Source organism: Chiloscyllium plagiosum, chromosome 29 (assembly GCF_004010195.1).
Source record: "Chiloscyllium plagiosum isolate BGI_BamShark_2017 chromosome 29, ASM401019v2, whole genome shotgun sequence".
In the NCBI taxonomy this organism is placed as follows: Eukaryota; Metazoa; Chordata; class Chondrichthyes; order Orectolobiformes; family Hemiscylliidae; genus Chiloscyllium; species Chiloscyllium plagiosum.
The window spans coordinates 46150648-46176770 of NC_057738.1; the positions used below are offsets into that span (position 1 = coordinate 46150648).

At 42.0% G+C, this 26123-nt stretch overlaps 1 protein-coding gene across 5 annotated transcripts in view; it reads left to right on the forward strand.

Moving 5' to 3' along the window:
- Positions 1-26123, forward strand: part of LOC122564564 (cadherin-18-like) — a 705142-nt gene that overhangs the window by 656918 nt on the left and 22101 nt on the right. For all 5 annotated transcript variants that reach the window (XM_043719646.1, XM_043719647.1, XM_043719648.1 and 2 more), the window contains 5 exons: positions 3552-3739; positions 3841-4094; positions 20964-21100; positions 24562-24683; positions 25081-25198. In XM_043719646.1, the coding sequence (XP_043575581.1) occupies positions 3552-3739; positions 3841-4094; positions 20964-21100; positions 24562-24683; positions 25081-25198 (819 nt within the window). The remainder of the gene's footprint in view (positions 1-3551; positions 3740-3840; positions 4095-20963; positions 21101-24561; positions 24684-25080; positions 25199-26123) is intronic.

The following is a 26123-nucleotide window of genomic DNA, read 5'->3' on the forward strand; positions in this document are numbered from 1 at the left end:
CAGCTGAATTATGTGGTAGCACTGTGTTATATCAGTCTCACAGATGGACTATGTGCTGGCACTGTGCTCGATCAGTCCCACAGCTGGACTGTGCACTAGCATTGTTCTAAATCGGTCTCACAGCTGGACTATATACTAGCACCTTGCTGTATCAGTTTCGCTGATGGACTATGTGCTAGCACTGTGCCATATTACTCTCACAGCTGGACTATATGCTAGCACTGTGCTATATCAGTCTCACAGCTAGACCGAGTGCTAGCACTGTCCTACATCCGGCTCACACCTGGACTATGTGCTAGCACTGAGATATATCAGTTACACACATGGAATATGTGCTAGAACTGTGCTATATTAGTTTCACAGCTGGATTATGTGCTAGCACTGTGCTATATCCGTCTCACAGCTGGACTATATGCTAGAACTCTGCTATTTCAGTTTTTCAGATGGTCTATGTGCTAGCACTGTGCCATAGCATTCTCAGAGCTGGACTATGTGATAACAATGTGCTATGTCGGTCTCACAGCGGGACCGAGTGCTCACACGGTCCTACATCAGGCTCATAGCTCTACTGTGTGCTAACGCTGTGCTATATCAGTTTCACAGATGGACTATGTGCAAGCACTTTGCTATATCAGTCTCACAGATGGACTACAGTGCTATATCAGTCTCACAGCATGGCTATGTGCCAGTACTGTGCTTTATCAGTTTCACAGATGGACTATGTGCTAGCACTGTGCTACGTCAGTCTCACATCAGGAGCATGTGCCAGCACAGTGCTGTATCTGTCTCTCAGCTGGACTATGTGCTAGCACTGTGCTATATCAGTCTTGCTGCTGGGCTATGTGCTAGCACTGTGCCACATCAGTCCCACAGCTGGACTGTGTGTTAGCACTGTGTTATATCAAGCTCACAGATGGAATATATGCTAGAACTGTGCTATATCAGTTTCACAGCTGGATTATGTGCCAGCACTTTGCTACATCAGTCTCACAGCCAGGCTATGTGCTAGCACTGTGCTATATCAGTCTCAGAGCTGGACTATATGCTAGAACTCCGCTATTTCAGTTTCACAGCTGGTCTATGTGCTAGCACTGTGCCATAGCAGTCTGAGAATTGAACTATGTGATAACACTGTGCTATATCAGTCTCACAGCTGGACTATGTGCTAGCACATTACTACATCAGTCCCACAGTTGGACCATATGCCAGCACTGTGCTAAATTGGTCTCACAGCTGGACTATGTGGTAGCACTGTGCTATATCAGTCTCACAGCTGGGCTATCTGCTAGCACTGTGCTATATCTCTCACACAGCTGGGCTATGTGCCAGCACAGTGCTATATCAGTCTCACAGTTGGGCTATGTGCTAGCACTCTGCTATTTCAGTTTCACAACTGAACTATGTGGTAGTACTGTGCTATATCAGTCTCTCAGCTGGAGCGAGTGCTAGCACCTTGCTATATCAGTCTCACAGCTGGTCTATGTGCTAGCAATGTGCCATATTACTCTCACAGCTGGACTATATGCTGGCACAGTGCTATACCAGTCTCACAGCTGGTCTATGTGCTAGCACTGTGCTATATCAGTCTCACAGCTGGACTATGTGCTAGCACTGTGCTATATCGGTCTCACAGCTGGTCTGTGTGCTAGCACTGTGCTATATCAGTCTCACAGCTGGGCTATGTGCTAGCACTGTGCTATATCGGTCTCACAGCTGGGCTATGTGCTAGCACTGTGCTATATCAGTCTCACAGCTGGACTATGTGCTAGCACTGCGCTATATCAGTCTCACAGCTGGTCTGTGTGCTAGCACTGTGCTATATCAGTCTCACAGCTGGGCTATGTGCTAGCACTGTGCTATATCAGTCTCACAGCTGGTCTGTGTGCTAGCACTATGGTATATCTGTTTTGCCAATGGACTGTGTGCTAGCACTGTGCTATATCAGTCTCACAGCTGGATCATGTGCTAGCTCTGTACTTTATCAGTCTGAGCTGGACTATAGGCTAGCAGCTTTTGGAGCAATCAAATTCTGAGATGAGTCGCCTTCAGTCAAGTCAAGACTGGCATCCTTTTATGAGGAATTGCCAGTGCTGGAAGTCAAAGGCAGCCTCGAATCTCCACCATGGATCTTGGGCACAATCCTTCAGTCCCTCAGGGTAATCAGTGTCAGCACCCTCTCCTTATATGAGGTTGAGAGTGTTGAGCACACCACCACCAATATGACCTCTTTCTGCCTTATTTCTCCTTTTATCATTTTGGTGGTCGTTTGCTCATTTCTAAAACATAGCCCATGCTTTTAATAAAAACCAAACGAATGCGGATGCTGTAAATCAGAAACAGCAACAGAATTTGCTGGAAAAGCTCAGCAGGTCTGGCAGCATCTGTGAAGAGAAATCAAAGTTATGGATGAGTAGTTGAACAGACGAAGGAATCGATAACAATCTGGTCAACATCTCCGTCTCAGGCTTCGTGCAGTGCTCCAGCGAAGCTCTGCATATGCTGGAAGAACAGCTCCTCATTTCCACTTGGGGACCCTGCAGCCCTCTGGACTTAATATCGATTTATTTATTTTGGGCCTGAACTCTCCCATGTCCTATTCCCCTACCCCACCCACAGACCTTGTTGTCATATAGGAGAAAGTGAGGACTGCAGATGTTGGAGATCAGAGTCGAGAGTGTGGTGTTGGAAAAGCACAGCTGGTCAGGCAGCATCTGTGGATGCAGGAGAATTGAGGTTTCGGGCAAAAGGCTCATTCCTGATGATGGGCTTTTATCATATACTTTGCCATTACACACTACCCATTGTTAGCCACTAACAATTCCCATTAATAGCTATTCACCCTACCAGCCAGATTTGTTATCCTCTCCTTTGTCTGTCCAGCTGTTCTTCTCTCTTTATCAGCTCTGTCTCCACCTGTCAATAACTCCTTAACCCTTCTTCCATCCTATCTTCTGCATGTAAACTGACATTTCCTCGCTACCATCAATTCTGAGGAAGGGTCACCAGACATGAAATGTTAAGTCTGATTTCTCTTCACAGATGCTGACTGAACTGCTGAGCTTTTTGTTTCCCACATTACTATTCTTTCCAACATAACACATCTCTTCTGTTAATCTAGTTTCGCACATAGCGTCCCTAGTAAGGTTACCATGAAGGACTGTCCTTCTCAGCCTCTCCCCTTGCCTGTAGTCTGGTGACCTCTGGGTTAAACCACCACCAGTCACTCCTCTGAGTGAACAGCACTGTGGTCCTTTGGGACTATGGTAATGTTATGAAGCTGCCAGGAAATCTTGCTCACTGGGTTCTTAATTCTCAATGGAAATTCTTTGGTTGAACATTTTGAATTACTTCTGAAGTGTTCCCCAATATTTCACCATATCCTTTAATCTAATTACCCAAACTACCTTAGCAGGTTTTCTATTCATACCCTAACTGTTTTCATCAGAGGAACTTATTAGTTTTTGATTTGTGATTACCCTTTCTCTGAGATTCTCTTTAAGTTCCTTTTGCAATTCAGTGTTTCCAATGTAACCCTCTCCATTTATTGACAGAACACTACCAGTTGTATGTGCCTGAGTCTGCCACTGTGGATACAGCTGTTGGTAAGATCAAAGCAACAGATGCTGACATTGGAGTGAATGCAGACATGAATTACAATATCATTGATGGAGACGGTTTAGGCATTTTCACCATTTCCACAGACAAAGACACCAGGGAAGGAGTTATTATTCTGAAGAAGGTGTGTTTTATTTATCTCATTAAAACTGAAATGTCAAAACTCATGTTGTCTCTTGGACTATTAACAAGCAACTTATCTGTGTGATCTCTTTGTGAAATCAGCCACTCAATTATGAAAAGAAAAAGGTGTTTTCTGTAAAAATTGAAGGAGAAAACACACACATTGATCCTCGTTTCTGGAATCTGGGCCCATTCAAAGACACTACAACTCTGAAGATTATCGTTGGTGACGTAGATGAGCCTCCTGTGTTCTCATTATCCTCTTACACGATGGATGTTACTGAAAACTCCAAACCAGGAACCCTGGTGGGAGCAGTTACAGCAGAAGATCCCGACAGTGCCAAAAACCTAATCAGGTAGGGACATCTTCCCAATAATGTCCATATTTCATTACAGCTGTATGTTTTAACTTTATTCATCAGTCATAGGGACACAATTCAAGATAGCAGCTGACAGCAGTTACTAAAGTCCTATTGATTGAACTTCTGAATGTTCAGTTATATTAAAGCATATCCATACTTAGTCTTTGAAAGAGCCTTGGAATTCCAAGCACTTGATTCATTTTAATTGCATTCTATTTGAGGTTAATGGTCTATATTTTCAGAATATGACATTATGCAAGTTTCTTGACTAGAACAGCATTAATTTGTTCACTCCAAAGAATTGTTTCATTTTCAGGATGAGTTGTAGTGCAGTGGCGTAGCTGAGTGAAGGGTTAAAAAATGATCAGCTAGTTTGTACTGCTGTGAATCCCCTGCTTCACAATGTCAGAAGGAGAGAAATTGAAAAGGAGAGTGAGACATGGAAATAAAGGTCTATTTATTTGCACAAATATGGTTGTGCAACATTTATAAACAATCAAACCAGAACTAAACAGAAGAATGATTTGTGTAATAGCATTATGACTTTATATTGTCTTGAATATAAACTCAAACATATAATGAGAAATAATGAGAATGTGGGTAATGTTTGAAACAAATATGCCGAATATTAGGTATGTTGAATTGAGAAGTTTTAAAGACTTCACCCAGTTCCAGGATTGGATGTTCAGACTTGGGAGAAACCCTAACCTTTAGAAATAACCACCCATTTCAATTTCCAGTTGAATTAAACAGGATTGGGAGTATAGCTGGCTGATGCAGGAATTGCAGAGGAGACTATTGGTTTCTGGTGTGAACTGAGTGCTAAATCCTACCTGATGAGTCCAATAATGTTCAAAGTTTCAAAATACAGATTACACATTCAAACTTCTCCCCTCACCTCATGTACCACTTGCTCTCAGTGCTTGGTCACTGCTTCACATCTCATACCACCACTGTCCTGTATCCATCTCCAGATCTCCCTACTCACTCCATGACAACCCACTCCCCTTTATTCACCCTGATGTCCCCTCATATCCCATACCATCTTATGCTTATTTGCCATTCTCCCATGGACCCTCATCACTCCCCTTAATTTTCTAATTTTATCAGCCCCCCACCAATCCGACACCATATCAATTCGACTTACCCCTTTGTCTTTCCTTCTCCATGCCAAATCACCCACTAGTGGAAACATTGTCTCCATGTCCTCTCTATCCAGATCTCTCAGTATTCTGTAAGTTTCAATCAGATCCCCCCCCACCCCCACCATCCTTCTGAACTCCATCAATAAAGGCATCAACTACTCCTCATGTGACAAGACTTTCATCCCTAGGGTCATTCTTATATACCATCTCTGGGTCCCCTTCATGCCAACATATTGTTCCTTAGATGTGGACCCCAAACTTGTCCACAAAATTCCAAATGTGGTCTGATTAGAACCTTACGCAGCCTCAGCATACTTCTGTGCTGTTGTATTTGAGCTCTCATGAAATGAATGCTAACATTGCATGTCCACTCCCAGCTGCCAGCTGAACCTGAATGTTAACCCGCAGAGAATCCTGAACTCCCAAGTCCCTTTGTGCTTCCGATTTCCAAAACCTTTACCCATTTAGAAAATAGCCTAACCTCTTTTCTTCACACCGAAGTGCATAATGTACACTTTCCTGCATGGTATTCCATCTGCCACTTCTTTATCCATTATCCTAGCCTGTCCACCTCCTTTTGCAGCCTGTCCACTTCCTCAACACTATCTGCCTCTATATCTATTTTTGTGTCATCTGCAAACTTAGCAACAATTCCCTCAGTTTGTTTGTCCAAGTTGTTAATGTATAATGTGAATAGTTGTGATCTCAACGCTGACCCCTGCGGAACTCCACTGGTAGCCGACTGCCAATCTGAAAAGGATCCCGTGATCCCCATTCCCTGCCTTCTGCCAGTCAGCCAGTCCTCTATCCATGCCAATACCTTGTCTGTCACACCATGGGCTGTTCTCTTATTTAGCAGCCTCCTGTGTGGACTTCTGGAAATGCAAATAGATCACATCCATTAACTCTCCTTTGTCTAACTTGCTCACTACCTCCTCCGAGAATTAGATTAGATTAGATTACATTACAGTGTGGAAACAGGCCCTTCGGCCCAACAAGTCCACACCGACCCGCCAAAGTGCAACCCACCCATACCCCTAAATTTACCCCTTACCTAACACTACGGGCAATTTAGCACGGCCAATTCACCTGACCTGCACATCTTTGGACTGTGGGAGGAAACCGGAGCACCCGGAGGAAACCCACGCAGACACGGGGAGAATGTGCAAACTCCACACGGTCAGTCGCCTGAGTCGGGAATTCTAATAGATTTATCAGGCATGATCTCTCCTTCACAATGCCATTCTGATTCCGCCCTATTTTACCACACACTTTGAATCTCATCTTTAATTATGGACTATAAAATCTCAGCAATGACAAGGTCAGACTAACTAGCCTATAGTTTCCTGTCTTCTGCCTTCCTCCCTTCTTAAACAGGGATGTTACATAAGCTATTTTCCAGTCCTCTGAGACCCTCCCTGACTCTATGGATGCCTGAGAGATCACCACCAATGCTTCTACAATCTCCTCAGCTATCTCCATCAGAACTTTGGGTGTAGTCCACCAGGTCTGGGCGATGTATCTACCTTCAGATCGTTCAGCTTCTCCAGCAGCTTCTCCTTCATGTTAGCTGCTATACTGACCTCGGTCCCCTTACTCTGTTGAAGTTCTGGTCTGCAGCTGGTGTCTTCCCCCAAGAACTGGTGCAATCTGTTTGTTGGAGGTGGACCATCAAAGTTGCTAAGGAGGGAGTTCCAAGATTCTGACCCTGGGTGACACTCTCCATAAAACTGAGATTATCTGAAACTCTTGATCACAGTAACACTCATTCATCCCTCAATCCTTTGCTCACTAACTTACTTTAACTTCTGGTTAAGCAATGTGTTGATTTTGAAATTTGCATCTTTGTTTACATATTCCTGCATGACCTCAACCATGCTTTTTCTCTGCAACCTCCTCCAACCCCACAACTCTCTAAGATATCTATGCTCCCCTAATTCTGACCTCTTGAACATCTCCAATTTTAATTTCTGTACTGTGATAGCTGTCTCTCCAGCTGTACTGCTCCTTAACTCTGGAATTACCTCCCTGAACATTTCTGACTCTCTATTCTCTAACGTCCATTAGAATGATGCTTAAACCTCCCACTTTGACAATCTGTTGCCCAACTGACCCTAACATCTCCCTTTCAGTCCTTTTGACTAACTGACCCTAACATCTCCCTTTTGTCAGTCTTTGTTTTCCAATGGGCATGCAATGTAACAATTGAGATAGTTTAATGCATGTAAGGTGCTATATAAATACATTACTTTTATTTTTATACATTATTACTGTTATTGTTCAGTCTGTGGTCATTAAACCAGTAAAATGAATGCAAAGATAAAAATTTCAATGCATTATTTAAATATCTTTACACTAATACTTACAATAATGAAGCTCTCTTGACTGATGAATTCATAAATTTCAGGAAAAAGGCTCAGAATGAGGAGTCAATTAGTTTTAAACTCAAACATGCTTCGAGGTAGCAGGAGCATATGTTTTCCAAAAGTTTTGGAGTTAATACAGTCTGTGATAGCAACAAGCTGGAGTAAACTTGGTAAATCGTTTACTCAGAAAAGAGTCTTGGTCAGTTTAATATTTAAAAAACTCTGGGGATTTAGAGAAGGAATGAATAATTTAGCTTAAGCTTTCAGAAAAAAATGCATTTTCTTTTTTTACATTAAGTTAAAGGGCAATGTCATTTTTCAATTTGATTTTACCATTTTGAAAAAACAACAAATGCATGATGGGTAGAGAGATACTTTATCAGCACTAGGGATTGTCAAATCACATCCATCATTTCAGTTTTAGCCTTTAATTTGAAACAAACAAGACTGCAGAGGGATGGTGCAGTGAATTAGCAGAGTTTGGTCCATCCCCAACACAGGAGATTGGACCAGACAAGATGTCTGACTTTAATCTATCTGCCTTTCAGTATAAATTAACATTGAGAAGGGATTAATATTTTCAGCAGAGAGTGAGCCAGCAGGATAGTGAGCGCATCTTCTGAAGGATTCATAATACTGTGAGTATTCAGAGGTTTAGTCAAAGCACATTTCTTTTCCCTGCTGTGTAAAAGGAACATTAGAGCTGACTCTGCAATTATTTTCTTGCTGAAAATGTGGATTAAAAATTGGAAAAGAGTTCCATTCTCCAGCATTGACACGTCTTTCATTCTAGGCAAAGTCACTGTGGGCATTATAAATGAGCAATAAAAGGACGGACTGAAAAAGTGAAAATTGCATTCAGTTTTGTAAAGATAAAATACTGAGACTGCTATAAATCCAAAGTAAAATCAGAAAGTGTTGGAAAGCCTCAGAAGACTTCAAGAGGGGAACAGAGACTTAATGAGTGCCTGACGGGAGAGATTGGGCCAGCTCACCTCCCTGCAGCCCTGGAATAGGCATGACTCCATTTCACATAGTTTTGGCAATTGTTTGCCTAAAGTTATAGCTTCTAAACATCTCAGGAAGGACATCCCAACCCCCAAGAGCTTGTTGTTAATCATCAGGCAGACGTACACAAATTCAAACAGAGCAGTTTATTTTTGTGAACAGGTGCTACAAAGTGACAGAATGCTCTCGGCTCCCATGCTTATTGGGCCACATAACTTGATGTAAAATCAAATGACTGCCCTCTCTTTCTTTATTTTTCTATCCCTGTTTTGGATGTGCGCATCACATTTATTGACTGTCCCTAGTTGCCCATTGAGAAGGTGGGGATGAACTGCCTTCTTGAACCACTGCAGTCCATGTGCTGTAGGTTGACTCACAATACCTTTAAGGAGGGAATTCCAGGAGTTTGAACCAGCAACATTGAAGGAACGGCAATATATTTCCAAGACAGGATACTGAGTGGCCTGGAGGGGAACTTGAATGTGGTAGTGTTCCCATGTATCTGTTGCCCTTGTCCCTCGAGATAGAAATGGCAGGGGGTTAAAAGAGTGCTGTCTGAGGAGACTGAATACATTTCTGCAGTGCATCTTGTAGATGGTGCACACTGCTGCTACTAAGCATCAGTGGTGGAGGTAGTAGATGTTTATGCATCAATCAAATGGGGGACTGCTTTGTCCTGGGTGGTGTCAAGCTTCTTGTGTGACAAGTATTTCATCCCACTCCTGCCTTGTGCCTTATTGATGATGGACAGGCTTTGGGGAGTCAGGAGGTGAAGCATCTCACGGATTTCTCATTAACAACATAATTGTTAAGGGTTCTGTGGAGCAGTGGTAGTGTCCCTTCCTCTAGGCCAGTAGCTCTGGAACAATGTCCCACCACAGGATGTACAACATGTGAACTTGTATCTTTCCACGTGTAACTAGATTGTTGGAAAAAACAACAAAATTGCTTGCAGCCAACTGTTTCAAAGTCCCCTCTGCCAACTGAGATCCAAGTGCTGAAACCTCATGAATCAAAATCAAAATAGAAAGCACAAAAAAATGAGATATTAAATCTCAGATCAAATCACATAGCCATCATTACCAAATGGTACTATTGGATCTACTTAATGTTGAAGTTCCCCAAGGAATCCATGAAGTTGACGTTGAACTGTAGCAATCAAGAAGGGGCAGGTTTGATATTCAATTTAGATTCATTCAAAAAATTACAGCTGAATCACTCAGCCTGTCTAGTTTGGTGGTATCACTGTAACCTTTATTTAAAGCTAGCTCTCCCTGACTCACTGTTACCAGTTCCCCAGAACTATCCCTCACCAACTGATTACACAGACCACAACCAATAAAAGGTCACAGAGCAAAAACATTACTCTGCATTTCTCTTCACCAACACTCTCTGATCTTCTGAATATTTCCCACACCTTCCCTTTTCATTTCAGATTTTTACTGTACACAGTATTTTACTTTTTTGTGTGTGAGGAATTCAGGAGAAACCTCATTGCTGTGAGATTGGTGAGAAAGTGGCACTTGCTGTCACAGGGAGTGAATGGAGGAATAAGCATCGGTGAAGTCACCGGGAAGAAACAAACAGAGAAAAGTTTTAATGGGATTGGACTGAAGAGGGTAGGAACAGGGGCATTATCATATAAAACTGTTGGGCTTAAAAGATCGGTTTCTGTTTCTGCTGATCAAACAGCAATTGCTCCTCCAAGAAGTTAATGAAAGAAACTTTGAAAAACTGCAGAAGCAGCTAACACCACCCCCACTGTCTGAGAATGCTCTGATTTTCACCCAGCTGATAAATAATGGTTGATCATTAGAAGGTTCAGTCCTGCTTTGAACACACTCAGTACTCCTGCACAAATAGATTTTTGCTCTGCTTCTCATGTTATCGATGGTCCATCTCTTACTCTGATTGCCAGCCTACAGATATTGAATAATTTGAGGCAGACACCCTCTGGAAATGAAATTGAGGAGTTGGGATGGGGTAATGGGCCAGAATACTCAGCAGAAAGATGGCCTGCCCTTTTGTATTGCTTTTTCTTGAGTGGAATTCCAGAAATATGAGACTCTAAACGTTCTGTCATAAAAGAGAAATACATAACTATGTGATGAGAAACTCAATGCAGACTGAATGCTAAATCTGTAAGTGAATACATCTTAAGTTCCGACTCCCATGCTGATTTTATCCTTAAAGAATGATTGCTTAATTTAGGTGAAGATTTCTTGAGAGCGATAGTGAGTGGTCTATTCTGTGTTTAATGTTACAAGAGGGGTAGATTAATGTCTTGTACATTTATTATAGATGTTGCTTGACAGAATCTAAGTTCCACAGAGAATTACCTCAGGCAGTATTGCTTTTGGTTTAAACATTCAAATTATTATCCACTTCTGGTGAATATCTTTAAAATTATATTCTCTATGCAACAATATTATGTAATAAAAACTAGAGATCATTATTAAGCAGCTTATCTACTCATAATAATTGAAGTGCACCCCATTCTTTGCACTCAATGCTACAGGCTGTATTTATATAAGAGTCATTGAAACAATGAATACACTGATACAATGCAGTGTATGTTATTGAATTTCATTGCATTTTGGTGGATGAGTTAAGCTCTTTTTCTTCTTGACTATATTAATTTTTCACAGAAAGGAAGTTAGTCTTTAAAATAGGAAAGTAGGTCCAGTAGATGGAAAAACATCAAACAGCAATCATGGCTCCAAGAAAAACCAATGAAAGAAACATTGAAAGACTGCCGAGGAAGAGCCAACACCCCTGCCCCACACACCCACCCTCCTCTGTCTGAGAGTGCTCTGATTTTAACCAGGCTGATAAATAATGGTTGACCATTAGAGTGTTCAGTCCTGTTTTTAACACACCCAACACTCTTGCGCAAACAGATTTTTTTTCTCTGCTTCTCATGTGATCAATATTTCCCAAAATATTCCTTTTCATTGTAAACCCTGTTCGTGTTTTTTTGTGGATACATCTGTGGCTTTGGCCTTGAAGCCAGTTTTTCCTGCTCCTATCAGCTCCAAATTCATGACCCCAAATTTACTCTCATTCTTTCTCCATTTTCATATTAATTCCTTGTTTTCTGTGCTGTAAATCAATATAATGCTTCACATTTCTTGGTCTGTCCTTCCTCCACGTCAAAGGATGTGCTTCAAATGTTAAGGTTTTGTTTGAATTGCTACATTTTGACCCACCTCCTCTTTTTTCTAACTAACACAGAAAATGCCAAAAAACTCAGTAGGTCTATGGAGAGAGAAATAGTTAACGTTTTGAATCTGATATGATTCTTCTTCAGAACTGAAAATAATTGGAAGATGGTGATTGTTACACGTTTGAAAGAGATGTTGGAGGAACAAGGGAATCAGGTGGTGTGGAGTCTCAGTGCAAGAAGACACTCATCAGATATGACACAGTGTGTATCATTCTGATGTTTGAGTCCAGAGATTTTTGATACAATTCTCACACTAGATTCTTGGAGCCATAATCTAGACTGACATGTCAGAGTGATAGTGAAGGGGTACTGCACTGTTGGTGATGCTGCCTAGCAATTAAACTGAGGTCCTGTTGAAACTCTTAAGGCTGAGATGAATGAGTCCACAACACTATTTGAAGAGCAGATCATTATTCATGGCGTCCTAACCAATATGTGTGCCCCAACCAACATCATTAGAATGGATGATCCAGTCGCTACTTTTGTGCTGTTTATTAGAGATAGTCATGTGCTGATTGGTCATTGTGATTCTTCCCACAGTACTTCAGTGACTGTGCTTTGGTGATATGTTTTGGTCAGTCTTCAGGGTATAGGAGCCCTGTATAAATGCAAAGTTACTCTTCCACTTTTATTTTCCATTTTAGCTCCTGAAAGAAATGTTAGTACGTGTCAGGTAGCACCGAACTGCAGAATTTCCTGGAGTTATTCATGATGTGAATTTGTTTGTATTGCTAGAGTATTACAATTAGAGACAGCAAATAGTAAAATGCATTATCTCGGTTTTGCTTTCGAATAATCAAGGATTGATTATAGTTCGGGAGAAGCCAGAGATTTGAAAAATGTTTGGGTCATTCATAGAAGACAGCATGGGTTACAATGTAAGAACGGTTTCTCCTGGAGAAAGATGTTAGTTTAAAACCATTCAGAAATAGATTCCCTCAGTGTAAGGGTTGTAATTATAAAATTCCAGTCCAGAGATAGTTCATTAGAAACCTGAAGGAATTGCTTGAAGCTAAGAAGGAGGAAATTCCATTGCATTAATAATCAAGGAAGAGGCTATCAAGCTCTCAAGACTGGGAATTGAAAGAAATGGTTAAGACCAATGTACAGATGTGACAGAGAAGGAAACTCGATCTGATGTTTGAATACTGTGAAGTGATGGTGTTGGGATCAGAAGATTTTACTGAATGTTTTGAAATCTTGATTGAGTGTAACTAGTTTGGTCTGTTCTACTTTATCCACATTTATTTTGTATAATAATTGTTAAAACTAAATTTGCAACATGATGCTATTTTTCAGTGAAAGACTGCTTTGTTTTGTTTTGGAAAAAAATACTATCAAACTTTAAGTATAGAATCTGTCTTTTCCAGTAGTAACATCAGTTGTTATCATAATGCTTAAGACAATTGTTTAACTAGAATATTTTTAGTGCAATTAATCTTTTAGATTCAGTTTCAATCAAAGAAATGTAAGTAGTTGTTTGATAATGTCGAACTCCAGTATTGCTGAAAGGGAGTCACACTCAATAGAACATAGAACAATACAGCCCAGAACTGGGTCTTTCACCCTCGAGGTTGAGCCGAGCTGTGAACTAATCTAAGCCCATTCCCCTACACTATCCCACCATCATCCATATGCTTATCCAAGGACTGTTTGAATGCACCTAATGTGGCTGAGTTAACTACGTTAACAGGTAGAGCCTTACCACTCTCTGAGTGAAGAACCTGCCTCTGACATCTGTCTTAAATCTATCACCCCTCAATTTGTAGTTATGCCCCCTCGTACAAGCTGACGTCATCATCCTCGGAAAAAGACTTTCTCTGTCTACCCTATCTAATCCTCTGATCATCTTGTATGTCTCTATCACATCCCCTCTTTGCCTTTTTCTCTCCAATGAGGACAGACCCAAGTCCCTCAGCCTTTCCTCATAAGATCTTCCCTCCAGACCAGGCAACATCCTGGTAAATCTCCTCTGCACCTTTTCTAATGTTTCCACATCCTTCCTGTAATGGGGTGACCAGAACTGTACACAATATTCCAAGTGTGGCCGCACAAGTGTTTTGTATAGTTGCAGCATGACATTACGGCTCTGGAACTCAATCCCTCTATCAAAGAAACCTAACACACTGTATGCCTTCTGAACAGCACTATCCACCTGGGTGGCAACTTTCAGGGATCTATGTACATAGACTCCACGATCCCTCTGTACATCCACACTACCAAGAATCTTTCCATTGACCCAGTACACTGCCTTCCTGTTATTCTTCCCAAAGTGAATCACCTCATATTTATTTGCATTGAACTCCATTTGCCACCTCTCAGCCCAATTCTGCAGTTTATCCAAGTCCCCTGCAACCTGTAACATCCTTCCACACTGTCCACTACTCCACCGACTTTAGTGTCATCTCAAAGTGCATCACCTCACATTTAGCTGCATTGAACTCCATTTGCCACCTCTCAGCCCAATTCTGCAGTTTATCCAAGTCCCCTGCAACCTGTAACATTCTTCCACACTGTCCACTACTCCACCGACTTTAGTGTCATCTGCAAACTTACTAACCCATTCACCTATGCCTGCTCTAAGTCATTTATAAAAATGACAAACAGCAGTGATCCCAAAACAGATCCTTGTGGCACACCACTAGTAACCGGACTCCAGGCTGAATATTTTCCATCAACCACCACTCGCTGCCTTCTTTCAGAAAGCCAGTTTCTAATCCAAACTGCTAAATCACCCTCAATCCCATGTCTCTGCATTTTCTCCAAAAGCCTCCCATGTGGAACCTTATCAAAGGCTTTACTGAAGTCTATGTACACCACATCAACTGTCCTACCCTCATCTACATGCTTGTTCACCTTCTCAATAAACACTCAATGAGGTTTGTGAGACACGACCTGTCCTTGACGAAACCATGCTGACTATCCGAAATCAAATTGTTGTTGCTAGATGATTATAAATCTTATCTCTTATAGTCCTTTCCAAACCTTTTCCTACAACAGACATAAGGCTCATTGGATGCTGCCTGAACTGCTGTGCTCTTCCAGCACCACTAATCCAGAATCTGGTTTCCGGCATCTGCAGTCATTGTTTTTACCTATAAGGCTCATTGGTCTATAATTATCTGGGTCATCTCTACTTCTTGAACAAGGGCACAACATTTGCAATCCTCCAGTCCTCTGGTACTAAACCTGTAGACAACGTAAATTCAAAGATAAGGCCAAAGCCTCCATCATCTCGACCCTGGCTTCCCAGAGAATCCTCAGATAAATCCCATCCAGCTCAGGGGACCTACTACTTTCACACCTTCTAGAATAGGTAACACCTCCTCTTTACTAACCTCAATCCTTTTTACTCTAATAGCCTATATCTCAGTCTTCTCCTCTATAATGTTCTCCTTTTGCTGAGTGAAAACAGATGAGAAATATGCGTTTAGCACCTCTCCAAACTCCACAGGGTCCACACACAACTTCCCACTTCTGTCTTTGAGTGGCCCTATTCCTACCCTAGTCATCTTTTTCTTCCTCACATACCTATAGAAAGCTTTAGGGTTCTCCTTTATTCTACTTGCTCAAGACTGCTCATGTCACCTCCGTGTTCTTCTTAATTCTCTCTTTCAATCCTTACCTGCTAATCTGTAACTCTCCATCTCCGCATCTGAACCATCTCGTCTCAACATCACATAAACCTCCCTCTTCCACTTAACAAGAGATACAATTTCTTTAATAAACCACAGTTTCCTTACCTTATCACTTCCTCCTTGCCTGACAGGGACATACCTATTAAGGACATGCAATATTTGTTCCTTAAACCAGTTCCAAATTTCGATTGTCTGCATCCCCTGCATTTTGCTACCCCATTCTATACCTCCTAGGTTTTGCCTAATCACATTACCCTTCCCCCATCGATAACTCTTGCCCTGTGGCATGTACTTATCCCTTTCCATTGCTCAACTAAACATAACCGAATTTTGGTCACTCTCTCCAAAGTGCTCACCTATCAATAGATCAAACACCTGGCTTGGTTCATTACCAAGCACCAGATCAGTGTGGCCTCCCCTCCTATCGGCCCTTCAGCATACAGTGTCAGGAAACCCTCCTGTACATATTGGACAAAAACGGATCCATCTGACGTACTAGAGTTATAGCATTTCCAGTCAATGTTGGGGAAGTTAAAGTCCCCCATACTGACCACCCTGTTCCTTTCAGTCCTGCCCAGAATCGTTTTGCCAATCCTTTCCTCCACATCCCTGGAACTCTGCGGAGGCCTATAAAAAACTCCTAGCAGTGTGAGCTCACCTCTCCTGTTTCTAACCTCAGCCCATACCACCTCAATAGACGAGTCCACGCCAAAAATTCTTTCAGCCACTGTTATACTGTCCTTAACTGACAAAGCCACAGCTCCCCTCTTTACCACCTTCCCTGATCTTAATGAAAGATCTAAACCCTGGAACCTGCAACATCCATTCCTCACCCTGCTCTATCCATGTCTCTGAAATGGTCACAATATCGAAGTCCCAGGTACCTATCCACGCTGCAAGCTCACCTACCTTATTCCAAATACTTCTGGCGTTGAAGTAGACACACTTCAAACCAGCTTGCTGTCTGCCAGCACATTCCTGTGACCATGAAATCCTATCCCTGTCCTCCCTACTCTCATCCTCCTGTGCACTGCAACTACACCTCCGGTTCCCATCCCCCTGCTGAGCTAGTTTAAACCCTTTTCATTTGGCACTCACGTGGACAAGAAGTACCAGAGTAGTTGCACAATATAAGAGAGTAGAGATTCCACACTGCAGGGATTCTATGATTCTGGTACTAATTAATTAGTCAACTCTGATATGTGTAAAGTGTTTCCATTGGAGAATGAACCAGTTAATGATGACTGGCAGTTAACTGCCAAGCTCTGTTTATATTTTAAACCATCAGGTTGACTCTGATTGGTCAAGGAACTGCCCTGAGAAATGAATCAGAGACTGACTATTTTGTTGAGGTCAACTGATCTGAATAGATATCCGAAAGTCTCTGGTTCACGTCTCATGGCAATCTGGTTTAAAATTTAAACAAAGCTTCACATTTAATTGCAAGTCATCTTGAACTGGTACATTCTCCATGGTAATGCCTCAACCAATTCAATCACCAACCACTCTCCTCTCAAATGTTGTTTCCCCTTTGCTTTGAAAATTCTTGTGGATGGTCCTGATGAATGCAAGACAGAAATATTCAACAAAATACTCTTAGAACACAGAACATAGAATACTACAGCACAGTACAAGCCCTTCGGCCCTCAATGCTGTGCTGAGCATTTATCTGGATCTAACATCAACCTAACTAACACACCCCTCAATTTACTACAGTCTATGTGCTTGCTCAGCCGTCACTGAAATGTCCCTAATGTCTCTGACTCTACTACCACCGCTGGCAGTGCATTCCACGCACCCACCACTCACTGCATAAAGGACCTACCTCTGGCATCTTCCCTATACCTTCCTCCAATCACCTTTAAATTTTGACCCCTCGTGACAGCCATCTCTGTCCTAGGGAAAAGTTTCTGGCTATCTACTCTATCAAGTCACCATTCTTCCTTCTTCTCTTCAGTGTAAAAAGCCCAAACTCACTCAATCTCTCTTCATTAGACACACCCTCCAATCCAGGTAGCAGCCTGGTAAATCTCCTGTGCACTCTCTCTAAAGCATTTACATTCTTCCTATAATGAGGTGACCATAACTGGACACAATATTCCAAATGTGGTCTAACCAGGGTTTTATAGAGCTGCAGCAAAGCTTTGTGGCTCTTAAACTCAAGCCCCCTGTTAATGAAAGCCAAAACACCAGACACCTTCTTAACAATCTTCTCAACTTGGGAGGCAACTTTGAGGGATCTATGGACGTGGACCCCAAGATCCCGCTGTTCCTCCATGCTGCCAAGATACCTAGCTTTAACTCTGTATTCAGCATTGAAACTCGATCTTCCAAAATGAATCACTTCACATTTATTCAGTTTGAACTCCATCTGCCACATCTCAGCCCAGCCCTGCATCCTGTCAATGACATCTTGTAGTCAAGAGTGTGGTGCTGGGAAAGCACAGCAGGTCAGGCAGCATCTGAGGAGCAGGAGAATCGAGGCTTTGGACATAAGCCCTTCGTCAGTACACCTACTGTACTTTTCCAGCACCACACTCTTGACTCTGATCTCCAGCATCTGCGGTCCTCACTTTCTCCCAATATCATGTTGTCGCCTGCAATAGCCCTCAACACTATCTACAACACCACTGACCTTTGTGTCATCGGTAAACTTACTAACCCACCCTTCCACTTCTTCATCCAAGCCATTTATAAAAACTACAAAGAGCAGAGACCCAAGAACAGATCCTTGCAGGACACCACTGGTCACCGGCCTCCAGGCGGAATACTTTCCATCCACTACCACTCACTGTCTTTTTTCAGCCAGCCAATTCTGTATCCAGACAGCCAAACTTTCCTATATCCTATACCTCCTAACTTTCTGAATGAGCCTACCGTGGGAAACCTTTTCAAATGCATTACTGCAACTTGTCTCAGAACTCAATAAGGTTTGTGAGGCATGATCTGCCCCTCACAAAGCCATGCTGACGATCTTTAATCAAACTATGGTTTCAAAATAGTCATAAATCCTATTTATCGGAATCCTTTCCAATACCTTGCTTACCAAAGCTGTAAAACTGACTGGTCTGTAATTCCCAGGGATTACCCTATTCCCTTTCTTGAGCAGAGGAACGCCATTTGCCTCCCTCCACTCAGCTGGCACTACTCCTGTGGAGAGTGAGGCTGCAAAGAGGCGCAGCAATCTCATTCCTCGCTTCCCGCAGTAACCTTGGATACATCTGGTCCAGTGCTTGGGACTTTTCTATCAAAGCTTTGACAAAGGGTCAGTTAGACTCAAAATGTCAGCTCTTTTCTCTCCTTACAGATGCTGCCAGACCTGCTGAGATTTTCCAGCATTTTCTCTTTTGGTTTTTGGTTTTCCCTAATCCTTCCTGCCAAGGCTTTCTTGTGCCCTCTCCTCACTCTCCTCAGTCCATTTTTGAGTTCAGGGTCAGTTAGACTCAAAATGTCAGCTCTTTTCTCTCCTTACAGATGCTGCCAGACCTGCTGAGATTTTCCAGCATTTTCTCTTTTGGTTTTGGGTTTTCCCTAATCCTTCCTGCCAAGGCTTTCTTGTGACCCCCTCCTCACTCTCCTCAGTCCATTTTTGAGTTCTTTCCGAGCTACCTTGTAATCCTGTAAAGCTGTGCCAGATCCTTGCTTCCTCATCCTTAAGTAAGTTTCCTTCTTCCTCTTGACGAGAAGCTCCTCTTCTCTTGTCATCTAAGGCTCCTTCTCCTTCCCATTCCTTGGCAGTGGGACAAAGTTATCCAGCACTCACAACAAGTGCTCCTCAAACAGCCTCCACATTTCTGCTGTGTCTTTCCCATAGAAGAATTGTTCCCAATTTACACTCAACAGTTCCTGTCTAATAGCAGTGTAATTTCCCCTCCCATAATTAAGTACCTTCTCATACTCGGCGAAAGTGAGGACTGCAGATGCTGGAGATTGGAGCTGAGAATGTGATGCTGAAAAAGCACAGCAGGTCAGGCAGCATCCGAAGAGCAGGAGAATCGACATTTTGGGCAAGAGCCCTTCATCATGACACAAAGCTGGGTGGCAGGGTGAAATGTGAGGAGGATGTTATGAGAATACAGGGTGATTTAGATAGGTTAGATGAGTGGATGGATGCATGGCAGATGCAGTTTAATGTGGATAAGTGTGTGGTTATCCACTTTGATGGCAATAACAGGAAGGCAGATTACTATCTAAATGGAATCAAGTTAGGTAAAGGGAAAGTACAACAAGATCTAGGTGTTCTTGTAACACCATCAGTCAATGAAAGCAAGCATGCAGGCAGTGAAGAGAGGGGATCTGATTAATAATCTTATACATCTCAAAGGATTGGACACTCGAGGCAGGAAGCATGTTTCCGCTGATGGGTGAGTCCAGAACCAGAGGACACAGTTTAAAAATAAAGGGTAGGTCACAGAGTTGAGGAGAAATGTCTTCACCCAGAGAGTGGTGGATATATGGAATGCTCTGCCCCAGAAGGCAATGAAGGCCAAGTCTCTGGATACTTTCAAGAAAAGGATGGATAGAGCTCTTGAAGATAGTGGAATCAAGGGTTATGGGGATAAGGCAGGAACAGGATACTGATTGTGGATGATCAGCCATGATCATATTGAATGGTGGTGCTGGCTCGGAGGGCCAAATGGCCTACTCCTGCACCTATTGTCTATTGTCGATTCTCCTCCTCCTCAGATGCTGCCTGACCTGCTGTGCTTTTCCAGCACCACACTCATGACCACCTTCCCATACTGTCTGTTCCTATTCCTCTCCATGTCTATGACAAAGGTGAGGCAGTTGTGGTCAGTGTCACCAAAATGCTCTCCTGCCGAGAGATCTGACACCTGGTCTGGCTCATTCCCTACCACCAAATCCAATATGGCCTTCCCCCTAGTCAGCCTATCTACATATTGAGTCAGGAATCCTTCCTGGACACACCTGACAAAATTGACTCCATCCAGACCATCTGCACTAAGGAGGTTCCAATCCATTAGTTGAAGTCACACATGACAACAACTCTGTTCCATCAGTACCTTTCCAAGATCTGCTCTACAATCTCTCTGCTGCTATTGGGTGGGGTCTATAGAAAACACCCAATAAAGTGACTGCTCCTTTCCTGTTACGGACTTCCACTCTTCCTGACTCAATAGACAAACCCTCCTCAACATTCTCCTTTTCTGCTGCTAATCTGCTCTACAATCTCTCTGCTGCTGGGGTGGGGGGTCTATAGAAAACACCCAATAAAGTGACTGCTCCTTTCCTGTTACGGACTTCCACCCTTCCTGACTCAATAGACAAACCCTCCTCAACATTCTCCTTTTCTGCTGCTATGATGCCCTCTCTAGTTAACAATGTTACTCCCCCTTTTCTTTCAGCAATATTCAAACTAGGACATTTATTTTATTGCTGCTCATATATATGATCATTTTTGAATCCAACTGTGCCTTTTTTGTATCTACAAGTATTTCTAAATCCTTTCTGTGAATTAGATACTTTATTCAACATGATGAAGAAGCTGAGAGCTATTTTAACATTGATGCGAACAGTGGGATTATTAAAACCATGAAGATACTTGATAGAGAAGAGACGCCTTGGCTTAACATCACAGTCATTGCATCAGAGCTTGGTAAGTAAGATATAAAATGTTTCACTTTAGGTTGACTGAAAGTAACAAATATGGGGGCTGTCCAGTGGTTTGGATAAAAGCATCAGTGACTGAATTGTGACAGTGCAGGGTGGGGCCATTCAGCCCATTGTATTGTACCAGCTCTTCAAGCCCGTATCATTTCCTGTTGTGCCTTTCTTCATCCCCTTGCATGTTATTTCTATCAAAATAACCATCCAATCCCCTCCTGAATGCTTCAGTTGAACCTACTTCCACCACGTATTCAGGCAGTACATTCCAGACCCTAACTACTTGCTGTGTTCTTTCTTTTTTCACATCACCCTTGTTTTGTTTGCACATCACTTTATATCTATGTCCTCTCATTTCATTTCCTTTTATGGGCAGAAACAGGGTCTGCCTAACTACTCTATCCTGCCTGCACACAATTTTGGAAACCTCTATCAGATATCCTCTCAAACTTCTTCTCTCCAAGGAGAACAGTGCCAATGTCTTCCATCTCTCCTTATCACTGAAGTTTCTCATTGCTGGAGCCATTCTTGTAATTCACTTCTTCATTCTCTCCAGTGCACTCACACTTTTAGTATAATGTGGGAGGGACCCGCAACTGTCCACAGTATTCAAGCTGAGGTCTAACAAGTATTCTGTACAAATTCAACATCACCTCCCTGTTGTTGGACTCTATGCTACAATCAATAAGCTGAGAATGCTTTGTTAACTGCTCTCTCCACATGTTTTACTACCTTCAATGATCTGTGCAGAAATATATCCTGCACCCCTTTAGAATTGTACCCTTATATTATCTTCCAATGTTCTCCCAACCATAATGTATCAGCTCACACTCCTTTACATTGAAACTTATCTGCCACCTGTCCACACACTGCACCAATTTGTCAATGTCCTTTTAGATTTCCACACTATTCTTCTCTATTGTGTCATCTGCAAGCTTTAACCTTGTCCCCTGTACACCAAGATCCAGACCATAAATACAGAACAGGAAAAGCAACGGTCCAAAACCAATGCCTGGGGATCTCCAGTATAAACCATCATCCAGCCCGAAAATTATCCATTGACCAATTGTCTCTGTTTCTGATTTGTATCCACATTGTTCCTATTGCTTTTATATATAGACTTCCTTCACAACTCTATTATGTGGCACTGTATCAAATACATTTTGGAAATGCATGGTTACCACATTCACAGCTTTACCCTCATCGAGTCTTTCTGTTATCTCTTCAAAGCAAAACTCCAGCAAGTTTGATAAACATGATTTCCCCTTTAGAAATTCATGCCAACTCTTCTTAATCAACTCACCTCTTTCTATGTTAGAACTAATTCTAGTTGAATAAACACTTCCAAAAGCTTCTCCACCATTGCACTTAAACTGCCTGGTCTGTAATTATTCGGCTTATCCTTACAACCTTTCTTGACCAAGTTAAAAATCACACAACACCAGGTTATAGTCCAACAGGTTTAATTGGAAGCACACTAGCTTTCGGAGCGACGCTCCTTCATCAGGTGATTGTGGAGGGCTCAATCGTAACACAGAATTTATAGCAAAAATTTGCAGTGTGATGTAACTGAAATTATACCTTGAAAAATTGATTGTCTGTTAAGCCTTTCATCTGTTAGAATACAGTGATAGTTTCACTTCTTTCATGTGTAAATCACAAAACCCTTTTTTTTTAAGTTGCATTCCCGGATTGGCTGTTAACAATGGTAATAGCTAGACAATATGTTGAAGGTGTTAGCCCCCTGTGTTTTCTGTCTAAGACCTGATGTTTGGATTGATTCTAATCTAAAAAGTAAGATAACAGAGTTTTACATAAATTCATGCAGTTTTTGAGCTCAGAGTTCTACATGAACGTATGCAGTTTTTGAGCAAAGTGCAATGTAACTGCAAGTACAAATTCACCCCACAAACTATATGTGTGCATGTGGGTCTTTGTCTGTCTGTGTGTGTGTCTGTCTGGGGTGGGGGTTGTGAGTGTGAGAAAGTGTGTGTGTGTGTGTGTAGTGAGTGCAGAGTGTCTTAAGTCTGTGAGGGGGTGTATGTGTGGGAGTCTGTGTGTCTATAAGGGTGTGTGTGGGTGTCTGTGTGTGCGTCTGTGTGTACTTGTGTCCGTGTGTATGTGAGAGTGTCTGTTGATTGTTGTGCGGTGCCCATTCTTCCGTTGTCGTGATTTACACATGAAAGAAGTGAAACTATCACTGTATTCTAACAGATGAAAGGCTTAACAGACAATCAATTCTTCAATGTATAATTTCAGTTACATCACACTGCAAATTTTTGCTATAAATTCTGTGTTATGATCGAGCCCTCCACAATCACCTGATGAAGGAGCGTCGCTCCGAAAGCTAGTGTACTTCCAATTAAACCTGTTGGACTATAACCTGGTGTTGTGTGATTTTTAACTTTGTACACCCCAGTCCAACACTGGCATCTCCAAATCATTTCTTGACCAAGGCTGTAGTGGTTACAATTCTCCAGTACACTGACACCTCTCATGACTCTGGGGAAGACTGAAACTTTGTGGCCAATGCTACCCTAATTTCTGGGGGATAATGAGGACTGCCAATGCTGGAGAAGTCAGAGTCAAAGTGTGGTCTTGGAAAAATCACAGGTCAGGCAGCATCAGAGGAGCAAGCGAGTTGATGTTAGCACCTATTATTTCTCAGTCCCCCTCCTCCGCCCCCCCCCCCCCCCCCCCCACTGCTAATGAAGGATTATGCCCACAACATCGACTCTCTTGCTCCTCTTGCTGTGCTTTTTCCAGTGCCACATTTTATCAACTTCCAAAATATCTACCTTCACTTCCTTCAAAATCCTTGGATTTATCTCATCAGATATTGATGCCTCCTTGTCTACTTTAAATGTCAACAGTGTATCCAAGATCTCTTCCTTATGATATGTGAACCCTTCTAGTGACAGAGTTTCTTCCTCTGGCACCACGGCCTGTCCTTTTGTAAAGTCCCAGCTGGTAGGAAACAGCCCAGCTGAGATTCACTATCCATTTTGGCGCTGTGTTTTACTTTCCATTGACTTTGATTTCCTTCCCCACAGCTACCAACACTGTGAAAGTGAATTCAGTTCATCGCTACTTCATTTGTGAAAGAAGTAACAATCAGTGTTTCACACAGCCATATGCTGTTCATGGGAGAAATAACATGAATTCAACAATCAACTGGGCTCACCATCAAACTGAATAACACAAACATTAAAAGTTGTACAGTCAATTTAAAAGCGTTGTATGTTTGTACTGAGATTGGTCATTCTGGTCATACACATAAATAGATTTCATTAAATTGAGACAACATCCTTTGAGTTTTCAGATGTAAATTGGCGATGGTGAAAATCTTTAGGCCCCACGATAATATAAATTTGGTGAAATGTGTTAATGTATCTATTTGTGCCGGGGGTAAATGCTACTTATTTTGTTGATGATGATTGTTATATTTCACAGATAACCCTTCTCAGCTGACTGAAGTTCCAGTTGCCATTCACGTTCTTGATGTAAATGATAATATACCGGAACTTGCTGAAGATTATGACACAATCCTTTGTGAGAATGCTAAACCTGGTCAGGTACATGAGCAACATTCTCATTTGCTTAACCACTGTAAATGTCTGATGTATCTGACATGGTACAGAAAACTGCGAGCAACAGAATAACTATAATTCATTGATCAATATTACAATCTTTTATGATCATTTGTAAGAGGAAAAATATATGACAGAGTTTGTTTGTCTTAAAATCCATCAGATATTTTTGCATGAATACATATTATGTGTTGATATGTTGCTTCAAATGTTAGTTTAGAAAAATGTTTAATTCTATAGGTCAAGTGCTGGACTGTGGACTAGTATAGATTTCCTGTAGCTTTGACCGTACAGACCCGATGAGCAAAAGGATTTTTTCAACCCATGTATGGTTGTATGAAGTGTTCATCCAGACTCAGCGAATTTGTTTGATTTTGTTCAGATGATTCAGACTGTACATGCTCTGGACAAGGATGATTTCGCCAATGGACCAGGATTTTCCTTTTCCTTAGTACAGGAACTTCCACCAAATCCGAATTTTACACTGCACGATAATGAAGGTAATGCCAAAAGTCAGAAAGTAATCCATTTAACCTGGGCACCATGTTAGTTTGTGCTATTTTTGCTGTTTCTAGTCAGAGATTAGAAAATTTCAAAGTGACTTGAGTCTCCACAATCTTCACTGTCAATTCACATCAAAGATAAACAATTGTTCAAAGTGAGAGAATCATTTTCCATCTTAAGAATAAATTAAGCTGACTTAGTAAATACAGTCAATATCAGACGATATTCATTGGCTGCTATTGAGATTTACCGACATAAGAAATTGGAAAACCAAAATATTTAAAAAAACAGATCTCACGGTGGAAGAACACTTTGGTGATAGTGACCTCAACTGCCTCACATTTACCACAGCTTTGGAGAGGGAAAGGAGCAGTTACCGAGGGAAGATATTTAATTGGGGAAAAGGAAACTATGACGCTATCAGACAGGAGTTGGGAAGCACAGACTGGGAGCAATTGTTCCACAGAATAGGCACAGCAGACACGTGGAGACTATTTAAGGAGCAGTTGTTGCGAGTGATGCACAAATTTGTTCCTCTGAGACAGCCAAGAAGCGGTAAGATTAAGGAACCTTGGATGACAAGAACAGAGGAGCTTCTCGTCAAAAGGAAGAAGGCAGCTTCCATAAGGTGAAGGAAACAACGATCTAGCACAGTTTTAGAGGATTACAGGCCTGCTTGAATGAGCTCAGAAATGGACAAAGGTCGAGCAATTGATGTGGTGTTTCTGGACTTCCGCAAGGCAGTTGATAAAGTTCCCCATGGTAGGCTCATTCATAAAGTCAGGAGGTATGGGATACAGGGAGATTTGGCTGTCTGGATTCAGAATTGGCTGGCTGACAGAAGGCAGAGAGTGGTTGTAGATGAAAAATACTCTGCCTGGAGGACAGTGTTGAGTGGGGTCCCGCAGGGCTCTGTTCTTG